Here is a 15,681-nt window from a genome sequence, read left to right as displayed (position 1 = left end):
ATAATAATAATTTTATCATTTGTAGCCCGCCCATCTGACTTGGTTGCCCCAGTCATTCTGGGTGACTTCCAACATATATAAAAGCATAAGAAAACATTGCACATTAAAAGACTTTCCTATACAGGGTGTGCCTCTCTGGGAGAGTTTCCACAAGTGGGCAGCCACTGATAATATTAATTTGGTAAATATGTGCCTTTAACAAAACTACTCGAGTTACAATAAGATTGCTTCCCTTGCCAGCTATTGCTTTCACATTATCTGTGGTAGCTGAACAAGTATAAAATTTGCATGCATAGTCACATGAAAGTTGTTATCCCATGGTTACTATTTTTCTGCAATTGCATTTAACTACATTTTTTAAAGGCTGTTTAAACCACTTAAACATTTATAAAGACTTTTGAGGCAAAAATGAAATAGTTATGCATGCATGTTAGAGCCTTTAACGTTTTTTAAACCAGATTGTACTAAAAAATATTGCTGAAGACCCAAATTCACACCACCACATGCAGCTTCACTTTTCCTTTCTCTGCTTTTCTGCAGCCCCAGCCCCATTCTTCTCTAGGGAGGTGGGGTCTGCAACTCTCTGACAAGAAGGAGAGAAAGGATAAGTCCCGTTTGTGTGAATAGAAGTCTGTCATGCAAGTGGTCTGCTGTAGTTGAATATCAGCAAACCTTTCTATGCAACTAGCTGGTCATATGTTCCAGTAACTTTAAAAAGCAGGCAGGAACCAGTATATAGGATATGAAACCCAAAGAACTGCATATATCATCCTTCCATACTAATGCCATTGCAATTGATACTCCTGCTGTAGCTGGCATTGGAAGCTAACTCTACTTGCAGACTCGGAGCATGTAAAAATTGCACATTTTTCTTCCACCTGTCATTTAATCTCCTTTATCCTTCTGTTCTAACTTATTAAAAGATAACATGCTGCTGCTTTAGTTTTAAAATTTTAGCTAAGAGGTATCACTATATATATTATAATGCTATATTTTCAAAATTAGATTTGGAGTCACATTTCCTGTAAAATATTTTGGTTAGGTTGTTGGTTGTGCAAAGTCATACCGATGTGTGATACTATAAACTGAACATTGCAATGATGTTGCTTTTTGGGGTTGGATAGGCTTCAAATATACTGCTAATTTTGAACTCCATTAACTAAGATGCAGGGTTTTTTGTTTTTGTTTTAAAAACAATCTACAGCTATGGAGAAAAAGGAGAGAGTTTTTTCTCTTGATAGTCCTTCTAGCATTAAAAAGACAATAACATTATGGGACACAGACCCTCTACAATTTGTATCTCTCATCCCAGTATCATTTTCCTCCCCCACTTTATTTCTTTTAGGAGGGAGGAAAGGGGTTTAGGAATTGAGCATAGATGCTATTGATGTACATTTACACACGCCGTGTGCTCTGGTTTCTGTCACAGTGTCCCATTATGCCAGAAGCGGTTTAAACTTGCTCGCCACATGACCCTGAAAGCTGTCTGCAGATAAACGCAGCTCCCTTGGCCTGAAAGCGGAGTTGAGCGCCACACCCCATAGCTGATTTTGACTAGACTTAACTGTCCAGGGGTCCTTTACCACACCAAGCAATGCCACATTCTATGGGTGTGAGTGTGCAACATCTTAGGATCCCCACTACATGTAAAAAACAACAACACTGGGTTAGTGAGTTGTGAATGAACCCCATCCTATCACTAAGTAATGTACAATTCATTGTTTCCCATGAAGTTGCTAGCAAACAATGATTATGAATTCTGCATTGTTTTTTCATTTTTTTTGAAATATGTTGAGAGTAGAAAGATTATTTTTCTATACAAATGGCACTTGTCTGAACTACTACTTCCATATAGTGCTCATGCCATTGCTGTGGTGCATTGGCTTGAAAATGTTGCTGTAGCTTTAAACACAGCACCTGCACAGTGATGCCAGTTCATGAAAACATCCCATGTACATTACTGTACTCTCAAAGTCCTCTTGCTGATGTGCCATTGAGCGTGAAATGGCCCTGGATATTTTCAGTGCTCTGAACATATTTCAAAATGAAGGGAAGTCTGACTATAGTTAAGTCAACATAAGACTTGCTTTTGCACAACCACATCCTTAACTAAAAATAGAAGCAGTTAAACCTAAGAGTTGGCATCTCTTGGCAAAACGGACTTCATGTTTACATTTATAAACTAACCGCCTTACTGTCCTTTCAATAAAATTGCAATATTTGCTTTTGTAGTGCCCAACTCTCTACTTTCTGAATATTAAATGTGTTTGTTTTCCCAGAGGGCTAGAGATCACTGGACAAAAGGGTTCAGCAGGAGAGAGTGAAATAAAAAGAGGTTGTGAGTCTTTAACCTTGAGCCTGACAATGAATGTGAACCAAACTCAAGATACTTGGCTTATATGAAGCCAGGTAAACATTCGAGTATAAGCTCATATGCTACCTACTGTAGTACATCTGAAAACTGGTCGTGCATATTTAAATGGCATTGTACTTAGGAGTGATATTCTATCAGGGTGGTGTTTTGTTCTACAGTGGAGGTAAAAATCTGCAGTATCTAAAAATTGTATTTATCTTTTCTTTGCTGGATGCAAATATCTATGTCTCACTTTCAGTGTGGGGCAAAATTGAAGCACTTTTTATTACAGCAGCAGAGAAGAAAGAAGTGGAAACTTAAAAGCCATGTCAAAATGTCCTGAAGTGTTGTCCTTAACCCCACCCGTAATCCCATGTTAAGAGCAGTTCATTTTTTCCTGTTGTCTCCATTCCTGTGAGAAAAGAGAGCTGTACATCATCGTTTATCATCTCTTGACATTGTCCGTTTCATGAACACTGTCCATTACATGATCGCCATGTAGTTGATATCTATTTCTGGTATGTCCCCACATGTACATGGAAAGCAAGCACACATACAATCTTATATGAGGGTCATTAAAACCTGCCTATATAAAGCCTATATTAAAGGCTACATCTTTAATCCTCGCAACTCTCAGTTTAGTGATCTAACTAAACTATATAGCATTTTCTTCTTGTTAATATAACTTCAGGAGACCCTAATTATAAAGTGACCCTCTAGCATATTGTTAGTTTCCAACTACCATAAGCCCCAGCCAGCATGGCCAATGATCAACAGCATGCAACAGAATTTTGTGAGTTACCCTTCCTTACAAGGAGTCCTGCAGATTCACTAAACCTCCCCACCCCCATCCCACCCAGCTCACAAAGGAGTTTAGAAGTATGACACTAGCACATAAAATATTTTTCCTAATGTGTCCTTCTTTTAAAACTTCTCAGGTCAGAATCCCAAATTATTCGGAAACAGGCTTGGTTCATGCTGATGCCTCTTCTACTTGAAGAGATTGTTGATCACAGTGCATATTTAGACAGTGCATATTACTTCTGAGGAGAAAGACTGCTTTGGTAAATGGCTACATAGGAAATTGTCTTATAACAAAGTCATGCGATTGCTCTAGTTCAGGGGTCGGCAAGGTTTACCTTGCCTGGGCCAGTTCACACCAGCAGAGATTCCCTCCATGGGCCGGACTGCGAGCGTGTGAACACACGTGCTCGTGGTTTCTGGCATCTGTATCTGCACAGATGCGATTTCCAGCATCTGCGCAGACACGATTTTCAGTGCGTCATCGCGATCTCTGGCACCGCAAAACGAGTCCCCGCGCCACTCTGTGCTGGTTTAGCACAGTGCACAGGGACTCACCAAGCGGGCAGCTCAGTTCTGAGTTGGCTCGTGGTCCATTTAAACGACCCCCGTGGGCCACCTGTGGTCCATGGGCCTTAGGTTGCCAGCCCCTGCTCCAGTTAGTTCAGTATTGTCTACCCTGACTCACAGTGGCTCTCCAGTTATAAAACACTATATATGCAAGATATATACATATGCTTGGTCCAATCCTGTATTTTTATTTATTTTTAAATTGTATACCCAACTCCTTGTTGCAAACCCCCAGGGTAGGTGACACATGCAAAGATAAAATATCAGAATATCATGTCACAGTCCATAATGTAAGATTCTAAACGGGAAGGTTCCAGAGAGTGGATCACTGTTGCCTTACTATCACTATCCTGGAATGGCTGAGCTGGTGAACTAGTCAGAGCTGGAAATCAGACCTCTGTGCCACCGAAGCCACCTGGTAGAACAGGCTTCCTACCCACAGGGGTTGTGTGTCTCATTTTGCCACCTGAGGCAAAAGGGATAGGTATTTCCCCCCCTTCCACTGCCGCCCTGCTGCTGAAGCCTCCCTACCTGGGGTATTCAGTGGTGCTCTTGAAGCAGCAGCAACAATGGTGGGTTCCATTAAGATTTGGGCAAGATCTCACAGAATTGTCAATCGAGCATTTCCATCTGTTGTGGACCATAACTGGCACACATTATTTATTTACTGTAGTAATATAATTCCCCTCTGTGACATTGACAGCTTACAGTGTAGAATGATAAAATGCAATTTAAATACACAAGACCTCCAGCACAAAGAATAATAAAAGGAGATAAATCATGGTTCAGAACCAAGCATGCACCATGTTGGATACGTGTAATCTGTAGTCAGAAGGTACATGAGACTACCGCTTTGCAAAAGCTAAGGTGGTTTGTATATGGATGGTTGAGGCATCCACGCCAGATTGTTTTTTCATGATGGAAGAACGGTGGGGTGCAAATGTCAGAAAACAAATAAAACACTCAAGCATTTCTAAAGGCCCCAGAGATTTAAAATTCTTCACCCATTTTCAGGTGAGCATCCCTTGCTCAATGCATTTGCCATTAGTACCTCATTCAGACTAGCATTAATACCTCACTCATAATTAGGAGAAAAATAAAAAGCTCAACAACTCTAGAATTCATTTATAGTCATAATACATTTCCCAACAATTCACATACTTGCCATTCTGTTTTTTCCTTGCTAATTCTTTCCTTCAAGAAATCCTGTCTTTTCTCACTAATAACATAGTAAAAGCCTCTGCTTTGGCAAGGGCCCACCAGGCAAGCCACTTCTGGAAAGAATCTAGAATGCTCTCCTGTTTCTGGTCACGGAGCACTATTTGTCCTTTGCTGACTCAGCAATGCATCCTGCTGCTCCTGCAGCTCAGTGCAGGCATAATTAATTGGTGGGCCATCTGAACATTACTTCTATTAAGTACCTGGCTTTCCCATGTTCTTATGGCTTAGTGATGGAAAGGCAAGAAAATATCTTGACATAACTAAATGGACATCAAGTACTGCAGATGAGGCATAAAAATGTACCACCTTATGCACTTAACTTTATGAATGATGTTCATAAGTGAGACACAGAAAATGAAGGAATTGGATTTTTGTAATTCAATTATATGAAACCCAATAATCACTATATAATTTTCTAGTCTTAATTGTTTATTAATAAGTTATTTTAAAAACAAATGGCTAGAACAGTGGGTCTATACTCGAGTGTTTACCTCACATATGCATGAAGAAAAAATAAAAGTTGTATCAACAATTACATGTTCACATTATCCAGGCTTCCAAGTGTAGTTGTTGTGTGCCAATTAGCTGTGTTTATGTGATTACTGTGACTTTTTCCTGTATAGCATGTTTTTGCCTAAGTATTTTGTCTGCTTGGCCTTGTGTGTGAGCGTGTGCGTGTGTGCGTGTGTGCGTGTGTGCGTGTGCTTTTGGCTGCTTCATTTAGATCTTGCTTTTTTCAAAAACCTATGCTCTGTTCTTACATTTGGCTCCTATGTTTGTCTCTCATACCTATCCATCCATCCAACTGTGTCTATGTTTTGTGATTTCTCGTTTGAGACATACAATTTGTTTTGTGTTGGGGGTTTTTTTTGTCTATATAAATGGAACTTTTTAAAGAATAAATTAAAAGCTTTCTTAATTATTCACTGCAAACTATCAACATGCATGGTTCTACATTTGCATTTGAATTAACATGGCTTGTCTTTTACTAGGGAAATATCACATGAGTGGATGTTTGCTTTCTTTAACCAATGCTTCCCATCAGTTCTGGGAACAGTTCTGATGGCTTTAATCTCATATGGTTTTAACATTGCAGTTGATTCAGACACCTAAAATGCACAAAACTGAGCCACTTGTTTATGCATTTAGCATCCAGAGACTATGGACTACAGCTGCCTGCTCTGCCCTAACCATATGCCACATTTTTTTCACCAAAACAAAAAAATGTAAATCATAATGAGATGTTTTGAAAAAGCAGTTACCACTGACATCTTTTCTATCTTTTCCCTCCTCTCAGATCCGCGTCGTGAAGGCATTCCGTAGCTCTCTCTATGAAGGGTTAGAAAAACCAGAATCTAGAACCTCCATTCACAACTTTATGACTCATCCTGAATTTAGGATAGAAGATTCCCAGCCCCATATCCCTCTCATTGACGACACAGAACTAGAAGAAGACCCTGCACTCAAGCAAAACCCAAGTCCACCGTCTTCACTGAACAAGAACAATAGTGCTATCGACAGTGGAATAAACCTTACAACTGATACAAGTAAATCAGCTACCTCTTCTAGTCCAGGAAGCCCGATCCATAGCCTGGAGACATCACTTTAGCTGAAAATGTCACTGCAAAAATATTAATATAAATATATACATAGAGAGATATGTATAAACAATGCTGGCTGAGAAGCTGTTTGAACTCCTGTTCACTTTGAGAGAGGGGGGGACAGAACGAACCACTGATCATGATGGTTTTGGGGGATTTACATATGGCTGATTTACATATTCCCCTCTTGCTCCCCCCCCTGCAGAAACAAACAAAAACAATACAAATGCCCTCCTGCATGAATGTACTACCCACTTCCAACCTTCCCTTCTTTTTATTCCTTAAGCAGGAAATGCAGAGGACTTCTTTGAGGCTATTTATCCAATTCACTGGTCTGTGAGTTTTTTTGGGTTTTTTTTAATGCTTGTGTGGCATGGACTCAGTTGTATAGATTAATTTAAATATTTTTTTGAAGTTGCAAAGCTTAACTTGCACAGTAGATTTGCACCAGTTGGACAGAGGAACCTAAAATAAGCATTTACGAGACTATATATAGAAATATATAAATATATATAAATATATAAATATATAAATATAATTATATATGTGTATATATCCATATATATATTTATATCTATATACAGATATAGATATATATATATATAAAGTTTCTTTGTTGGCATGTTGCCTTTTTCTGCTCAAATTGCTATATTTTAACTTATTTATGTCCTAAAAATAAAGAATGTAATTTGTTTACAGAACTGTAGATAATATCCTTAACTATTTGTAGGATTAAGACAGCACTTCCTGCCGAGATAATATTCAAATCGCTCAATTCAATGAAAATTTCTGTAATATGGCACCCTGGATGTTTTATTACAACTGTGATCAGATTTTTGCCTGATAGGTTTTTCTTTTTTTGTTAAATAATGTAGATATTGCTAGCAAATAACAAAAGAAGCCAAAATATAATATATTGGATGTAGCATTGTGATCCTATATAGAGGGTGATGAAACAGAAAGGCTTCCTTTGTTTTAAATACACATTTAAATGATCAGGTTTTTTGCTCTCTCTTTTTTAATGAATTATTTGACCTTATTTTGATGCAATACTTAATGATGAGGCCATTTCATTATTTAAGTGTATTGCAATGGCTTCTTAAACATATTTTTTTTAAAAGATTATAATAAACCTCAGTGGAGTTTCTGAATATCAGTTCAAAAATAAGTTATATTTGGCTTTGTATGAAGATCAAACTAATGTTGAAATACTGTGTGCTGGATTCTATTCCATTAGAAATTTAGTCATTTATTTCTTGAAAAATATGGGCTGTTGGCATTTTGGATGAGAACCACTATGGTTTGTTGCTTTGACATTTAAAAAGAAAAATATCATTTTCTGCACTATGTAGACCTGAATGAAACTTTATGAAGTGTATACTGAAATGTGCTTTGTGTGATTATTTTTAAACCAAGCTTGTCTTCCTGTAGTCACAAAAGTATATTATAGCAAATCCACTAATGTTGTTTTTCCCTTGTATTGTGCTTTCTACACTGAAAGCCATTGTAAACAACTGCAATATTCTGGGTGAGATTTCTTTTTTCTTCAAGATGGTAACAGCCCTGGTAATTTAAAAGCTTATATAATTGCTATGTCAACCACTTGAATGCAAAGCACTTTGTGGGTCACAGATTTTTCATAAATGACTTTTGTATTTAATACAAGGTTTGCTTCAAGACTTTTCAGCAAATGATCTTTTCCATAAACTTGTACAGTGCAAAAGACATTTTGATTAATATGATCAATTATGCCAGAAGAGTTGGGGGGAAAGCCCTTTAAATTAGCTTGAAAACTTTATATGTTGTTGTATTGCCTGCTGTTTTAAAGTTGGCTAATAAGGTGGAACAACTGTAGTGGGAAGAACTATTGCAAGCCAGAAACTCTTCAGACAAGATGAGATTCCTGGCCAACTACAGTTTCAGATGACTAATGTTTTGAGGGCATATCCGAACTATTCTGCCAGGTAAAGTTCTAACCACCTTGAATTGCCAGCTTCTGGACTTTCGTAAGAAGCTTTTAATGTCTTTTGGCTCTACATAATTCACTCTGATCCAAACGTCTGGCTGAACAGCAAACCTTCCCAGGCTTACACAACCCTCTTCTCAACAGACAGTGTTACCCGCTTCTTAAATCTCAAAGCTGGCATGACAGTCCAGTTGACCAGCTTATTCTTAAAATCAAACTGACTGACAGTTAGGCAGGGTTTATCCCTGGATTGTAAATAACAGCAACTAACTTTTGTGTAACACTGAAGTTCTATGATCTCCTTGGGATACTATATTTGAAATACAATAAAGTCTATTTACAGGGAAAAGCATGTAGCTCTGGGCTGAAGAAACTACGAAATTGTTGGCACTGGAATATTTTGCCCCCTAACAACTTAATATTGATGATTTGCCTTTTATTTCAAGCTTGATTTTCATCAGATACTTTTTTGATTTTCATTTCATTTTCTGTGTGTGCGCATTGTAATACAGATTCTTAATAACTAGTAGGGTACTATTTGAGACTTGAAAAACTGTTAAAAAGAAACCAATATTTCATTCTGTACATATATAGTTTAAAAAGAAAGAAAAAAAGACAATATAACATATATATTAACTGTGATGCATAGGAAACTTCGGATTCTGTCAACAGAAACCATGATCTCTCTTTATATATATATAATATATATATATATGTATATGATAAACAGACTTTGGGGGGGGGGAGAAAACAGATGAGCTGATAACAGCCTTTCAACTACAAGCTTTGCACCTTGTTCCCTTTCTTAATTGCTTGGCCTCTCTATGATGGGAAGAATGGATCAAAAAACCAAAATGGTCTATATGTTGAAATTCACTGCAATACATAAAATGCTTGCTCTCTGCGTACTGTACCTAAAAGCATGAGATTTGTGGAAAAAAATACAGCAGTACATTTGGCAATTCATCCCACTAGGGGTTATTATTCCTATATGTTTATTCATCTGTTTTTATGAATTTTTTAAATCTAGACAATAATTGTAAATAAAGAACTTACTGTCTCTGTTCATTTAATACTATGCAAAAGGTTATGCTTTCTATTGTTATTCCTACAGTGTGATGCTGGAATGTTTGTGGTTTCAAAAAAAATGAAAAAAAACACACAACAGTAAAATTATGTGATGTAAATTATTTTATAGTTTGAAACAAAATGATAACGTTTTACTCTTGCTGCTTACTGTCTAATAGCTATCTCCTGGCAGGAGCACAAGTGGAAATTGAAAAAAAAAAGTAATAAATTCACAAAGCAGCATGAACAATAAAAGTCTGAATATAACATCCTTCTTTATTTCCACTGTCAGTTGAAACAACACATGTATTTTTCAATGCAGTTAATACCAGACACTTATAAATGATAGCTATGCTCTGTCTTTCCAGTTGGAGGCATTATCCTTCTGAATATCAGCTGCTGGAAACCTCTGGAAGGGAGCACTTCTGTGCTCAGGTCGAGCTTACTGGTCTCTGATAGGCAACTGGTTGTCCATTGTGATAGCAGGATGCGGGACTAGATGGGACAAAGTCCGGATCCAGCAGGCTCTTCTTTACATTCTTATATTTTGGAGCACTGAAGGATTTGGGGGCAATGTTCTCTTGGGAGCTGCTTGCTGATCAGTTGTGGTTCACCAAGTCGAAGGCTAGCCCCCTTAAAGAAGAAGCGATCTTTGCTAGGAAGTCATAAGCCTCTCCCTGAGATTTTGTGTGTCAATAGAGACAACTATACCACCTTTATAGTTGGTAAGCATATCTGACCAATTTAGCTTCATCACCAGTATCCTGCCAAATAGTAAGGAGGGTACCACGCAACAGATCCAGATGTGTGATAAATTCACTTTCTATAATCACCTTTTGTATCATATTTCTATGCAAAGGCGAGAATTTTACTACACCTTATTTTTTAAAAAACAAACTATCGGAAAGCAGAATGCGGCAAACTTACCCCTTTGAGTAGTAAAATTCTTGCCACTGCATGACAAGATGAGAGCTGTTGTATTATTCCTGTATTATTCCCCTCCCCCATTCACTTGCAACTTTTCATTATTTAGGCTGCCTCTTCCTCCCTCTTAAAAAAAAAAAAGCAATGATGAGGCACATGACAATACAAAAACTTCTGAGGTTTCTTTTCTATTAAAAAAGAAAGATGAAACTGGTTACCACTTACCAAGTATTACTGCAGAGAGCATGCAAGTTATTCCTTCATGGATAGTTCCATATCTGCAGCCTTCTTGACAGACAGAATCCGGAGAGGGTAAGTGCATTCTAATCATTAAAACAGAGGAGGCTACCTTCATCAATGCTCAAGTTAAACAGAGTTGCAAAAGCTTTCTGATTCCTTCATGTTCCCACTGCAGTAACATTAAAGTACATAATGAGCTTGTGCATAGCCCTGACTCCTCCCTTTCCATTTTATTTTTCAATGTTTAGCAAGCCCTGTCAGTGGAGATAGCTTCAGAGACTCATGAAAAACAGTAATAATCTCTGAACTGAAGGGCCACTTTGTCAGCACTGTATCGCGAGTATGGAGGCTTTAGTTTCACTATTTGGCCAGAGTGAAAATGTTAGAAGCAGCTCACAAAGAGACCCTCTATTTTCTACCTGGCAACTTAAAATGGATCATTTAAAGAAAGTAAACTGTGGTATGAGTTGTCATTTTCCCATATCTTATTTTGGGGCTGATAGAGTGAAAGCAACTGAACTTATATATGAAGAAGTCTAAGCCAATGGTTTTGTATAAGGTCGGTTGCACTACTCTGTCAGGAAGATGCCTTTGAAGCAATTCTTTGCAAATATTAATGGCTTTCTGAATGGGGTATCACAGTTGATGTGTTTCTAATAAGCAGCAGCAATGGCAGTTAATGCTGGACGGAAATAATGGAACCAGTGTGGGATATAATTTAACTCAGCTATTACTATTTTCTGCATTGGTTATAAGTGACTTGGTCCCCTGCTTCTTGCTTTTTCTCAAAGCATGAAGAATATAATCAGCTTGGCATAAAAACTTGTCCTAGAGAGACAATGGAATAACATATTTTAAGGTTTGACATGTAAGTTACCACATGCCCATATAAAAATGTATATTTAAATCACTGCCCTATGTTTCCCATTTCAGTAGCAACTTACCTTCTACTGTTATGAGAATCATCAAGTAATATTAAAAAGGTAAAGGTACCCCTGCCCGTACGGGCCAGTCTTGACAGACTCTAGGGTTGTGCGCTCATCTCACTCTATAGGCCGGGAGCCAGCGCTGTCCGCAGACACTTCCGGGTCACGTGGCCAGCGTGACAAGCTGCATCTGGCGAGCCAGCGCAGCACACGGAACGCCATTTACCTTCCCGTTAGTAAGTGGTCCCTATTTATCTACTTGCACCCGAGGGTGCTTTCGAACTGCTAGGTTGGCAGGCGCTGGGACCGAGCAACGGGAGCACACCCCGCCGCGGGGATTCGAACCGCCGACCTTTCGATCGGCAAGTCCTAGGCGCTGAGGCTTTAACCCACAGCGCCACCCGCGTCCCTCAAGTAATATTAAATTGAATCAATTAACAATTTGATTCCCTTAAATGTGAACCTTGAGTGCCTGCATTTAATTTATACTGCTTTTTGGTAAAATGTGCAACATAGATGTATTTTTAAATTTTATAGTTTATACCAATCAATTGAATTTATTTAATCTCATTTAAATCACCAAATACAAAATATCAGATTCAAAAAAGCAATTGGTAACAAGTTAAAGTGACAATTTGAGTTCAGATTCGCAATAGTAGATCACTGCACTTCACCAGAAATTCATGTGGTTTGAGTGCTCAGTCCAGCTATACTCAAAGTTTAAACACACCTAGAATTAGCCCAGATCCATAAATGCTCACAAGAAGGAAAATATATGCTGTTAGGCCTGTTACACCCTCTCCTGAGGGGAAGTTGCTAAAATGCAATATATATTGCATTTAAACTACACCACAAATAATTTTCAAAAAGGCTCTGATGGCAATGTTTGGCCACACTGGTTTAATGGAGCCATACTTGGGTTTCTGTGCCACATGATTAATGGCAGGAAGTTGTTGGCCAGTATGGTGACTCCAGTTGTTTGGGCATGGCAGACACAATGCACCTGCCATGGGGTTTAGACTGCCTGGAAGGTGCATTTTGTCATGATTCAAGGACAAACAGGCTGCTAGCTGTTCTTGTCTTTGAGGAAGGACTACCTGCCTTACCAACCTTTTGCAGCAAGCTTCTCTCCTCCACTGATTGGGCACGGTTGTTACAAGGTGTCTCTTTTCCTATATTTTGTGTGTTCTGATGGTCCTTTGTTAGGCTGGAAGTTTTACATTGATGAAGTATATTATATTATTCCTTTGTTTTTTGCAGTTTGTCACAGCTTGGGCAGGTATACAGTACAGGATCTTGGGATTTGGACACTGGCCCTTGACACAGGTAATTAGGCTTGCTAGGATGTATTTGAAACTGGGTCATTGGGATAGTATCACTGTAACAGGGTTTTTTTTGGGGGGGTGCGTGGGCCAAACAGTGCTAATTTAGGGATGCATGATGTGAGTCTGTATATTTCTGTGGAGTTTTATTTGCCTACACGTGTTTTGGGTATCTATGGAGATGCTGTGGCGTGTCTCAAATATCCCTGTATTTAATCATTTATGCATATGCAGGGGTCTTTACTCCACCCACCTCCACGTCAAAAAGCAGTGTGCAAACTGTTATGCGTTACAATGGTCAGAACATGTCCCATGTATGTTGGCATTTTATATCTGCAAATGCATGTGAAATATTGGAAGCTATGTTACAGTTCTATCTTTTTATATTTTGCTGCCTTGCCTTAATGCGTGAATACATTAATAATTTGAGGAAGGGCTGACCTAGAAAGTAACAGCTACAGAGGCTCAAAATCATTAGTTTGCTTCTTCATGTCTATATACATCCTGATCCAGCTCCGCTCCTGCAGAGTTACATTACACACCACTTGTTGCAGTACTTGTGAAATTAATGGGCATTTGACTGTGCGTTGTAATTCCTGTCCCATTAATGCAATGCTGACAGACATCTGCACAAAGGGGCACATATAGTATGCTCCTCCTCTTCACCTAGTTGGTGCAAGAGTCTGCACATCCAGCTACCAATTACTAAGTCTAGCAGATTATCACAGCAATCATAATACTGATATTTTGCCCTTAAGACAGTCTTCCCCCACCTTGTGTTTTCAGATGTTGTTGGACTACAATCTCCCTCACCCATAGCCAATATGACCACTGGTCAGAGATGGTTCTTTCCCCCACAATATCTAGACTCACGATTGGGGAAGATTGATTTAAGAAAAGCATTCCTAGTACAGGTACAATGAGATGGCCAGTCTAGATCATTGGTTTCAGTGGACTCAAGTACATTCAGTATTAATGTGTTACACTGTAGCTTGTGAGATTTAGCCTAAATGGAAACTAATAATTTTACCTATTTTTCCCAAGCTCTAACCACGTAATTGCCTACAGAGAAGAAGAATGTCAAGAAGTTAAACTGTTGGCTTGCATTCTCTGGATCTTCCGGCCTCTGGATTACTGTTGTTCAAGTATGTCTGTCAATTAAGATGTCAAGATGAGATGTGCCTAATTCTCACACTGGTTGATTTGGAGTGTTGCAAGCTCATCAAATAAAGTTGTGCCTTTTTCTAACCCTAAATGGTTTCAGAGTTTCTTTTCCTTTTCTGGTGTTTTTTTTTGGGGGGGGGGGGTTGCCTCTGCAATGCCCCGTTAGTTGTGTGTGTGCCATACTTATGTGTACAAGGGCTTTCTGGGTCAGGGCCACTGATGTAATTCCCACCGATTTTTATATATTGTGTTTAGAATTTATATTTTAAACTGGAAAGTTATTTTTGTTTCTTAAAATTAAACCCACAAGTTTTATACATTTTAAGCTCATGTATAAAAGTTTGCAAAATGTTTACAATATAACAGTGTTTTTAAAGTAGGATAGATGTGATCAAGTCACATTTCTAGAGGTGGCTATTTCACATGAAGTAAGAGAATTGCTATACAGGAAGTTGCCATTAAGGATTCTGCTTGAGACAAATTTGCTACTTTATGTTTTCCTGTAAATCAATGAATAAATTTCTAGATGTAGAACACAATCCAGTGTATAACTTGCAGGCACATAGTTTTTGCAAGAACCCAACTCCTAGCATGGTTGTGTGTAGGAACATAGGAAGGAACCTTATATCAAGTCAGAACAGCAGTCTACCTAATTCAGTGGTGATGCACAGCAGCTCTCCAGGATTTCAGATCAGCCGTCTCTCCCACCTCTGCCTGGAATTGCTGGGGTATGAACCTGCCTGGGACCTGCTGCTTGCAAAACTGAAGGTCTTTTACTGGGTGCTCTGGTATGTGTGTGTCAATAGGAGATTCCATACTCGGGGCAGTGGGTGTTAGAGAGGAAGGGAAGAAGTGGTGATGGATTGAATCATCCTTCTGGATCAGGAGTTGGGAACCCCCCAGATGCTGACCACAGCTCAATTTCATAATCCTGCTGAGTTCCCTCCCACCAACCAGCAATTAAGTGGGGAGCAGTTGAAAGGAAAAGGGACTCTCGGGTTGTGTGAAGTGTGCAATTGCAGCTCCTTCCTCTGTAAGAAAATTTGTGGCAAGAAGCTCAAACAGGGGGAAACAATGTCTCAGCAGAGAGGTAGGTTTATGTTTCTCTAAAAAAAGGTAAAGTTAAAGGACCCCTGACAGTTATGTCCAGTCGCAGACGACTCTGGAGTTGTGGTGCTCATCTCGCTTTACAGGCCGAGGAAGCCAGCGTTTGTCCACAGACAGTTTTTCCGGGTCATGAGTAAGCCAGCATGAGTAAGCCGCTTTTGGCAAAACCAGAGCAGCACACGGAAACACCTTTTACCTTCTCGCCGGAGCGGTAGCTATTTATCTACTTGCACTTTTGTCAATGCATCCTGCAGCTGTGTACATGGAATTTTCAGAATGCAATTGCATTTTGAGACTTTGAATAGCTGTAAGAGAAGGTTTACAGTGTGGCACAGTGAGGATAATTGTAATAAATGTAATAATAAAAATATTACATTTAAAACCCCCTTTAAAGGGGGAAAAAGAGAACTGGTGTAAA

At 38.8% G+C, this 15,681-nt stretch overlaps 1 protein-coding gene and 2 long non-coding RNA genes across 18 annotated transcripts in view; 2 read left to right on the top strand and 1 right to left on the bottom strand.

Moving 5' to 3' along the window:
- Positions 1-6,767, top strand: part of ATP2B2 (ATPase plasma membrane Ca2+ transporting 2) — a 361,419-nt gene extending 354,652 nt beyond the window's left edge. For 11 of the 16 annotated variants that reach the window (XM_083429097.1, XM_083429087.1, XM_083429090.1 and 8 more), the window contains one exon: positions 6,243-6,767. In XM_083429097.1, coding sequence (XP_083285223.1) covers positions 6,243-6,554 — 312 coding nt within the window. In that variant the 3' untranslated portion in view covers positions 6,555-6,767. Of the gene's footprint in view, positions 1-2,279; positions 2,336-6,242 lie in introns of all 16 variants that reach the window. The other 5 variants (XM_083429102.1, XM_083429091.1, XM_083429093.1 and 2 more) reach the window with 2 other exon arrangements.
- Positions 6,768-9,215: 2,448 nt separating this feature from the next.
- Positions 9,216-12,221, bottom strand: LOC310672305. The gene is made up of 2 exons (XR_014508511.1): positions 10,730-12,221; positions 9,216-10,630 (listed from the first exon to the last, which is right to left on the bottom strand). It is a non-coding gene; the product is annotated as an uncharacterized lncRNA (long non-coding RNA).
- Positions 12,222-12,864: 643 nt separating this feature from the next.
- Positions 12,865-14,247, top strand: LOC310672289. The gene is made up of 2 exons (XR_014508494.1): positions 12,865-12,996; positions 14,037-14,247. It is a non-coding gene; the product is annotated as an uncharacterized lncRNA (long non-coding RNA).
- The last annotated feature ends 1,434 nt before the right edge of the window (positions 14,248-15,681 follow it).

Source organism: Podarcis tiliguerta (assembly GCF_965153285.1).
Source record: "Podarcis tiliguerta genome assembly, chromosome: 2".
NCBI classification, from domain to species: Eukaryota; Metazoa; Chordata; class Lepidosauria; order Squamata; family Lacertidae; genus Podarcis; species Podarcis tiliguerta.
The sequence above is the reverse complement of the archived record's forward strand: the minus strand, read 5'-3'. Positions and strand labels throughout refer to the sequence as shown.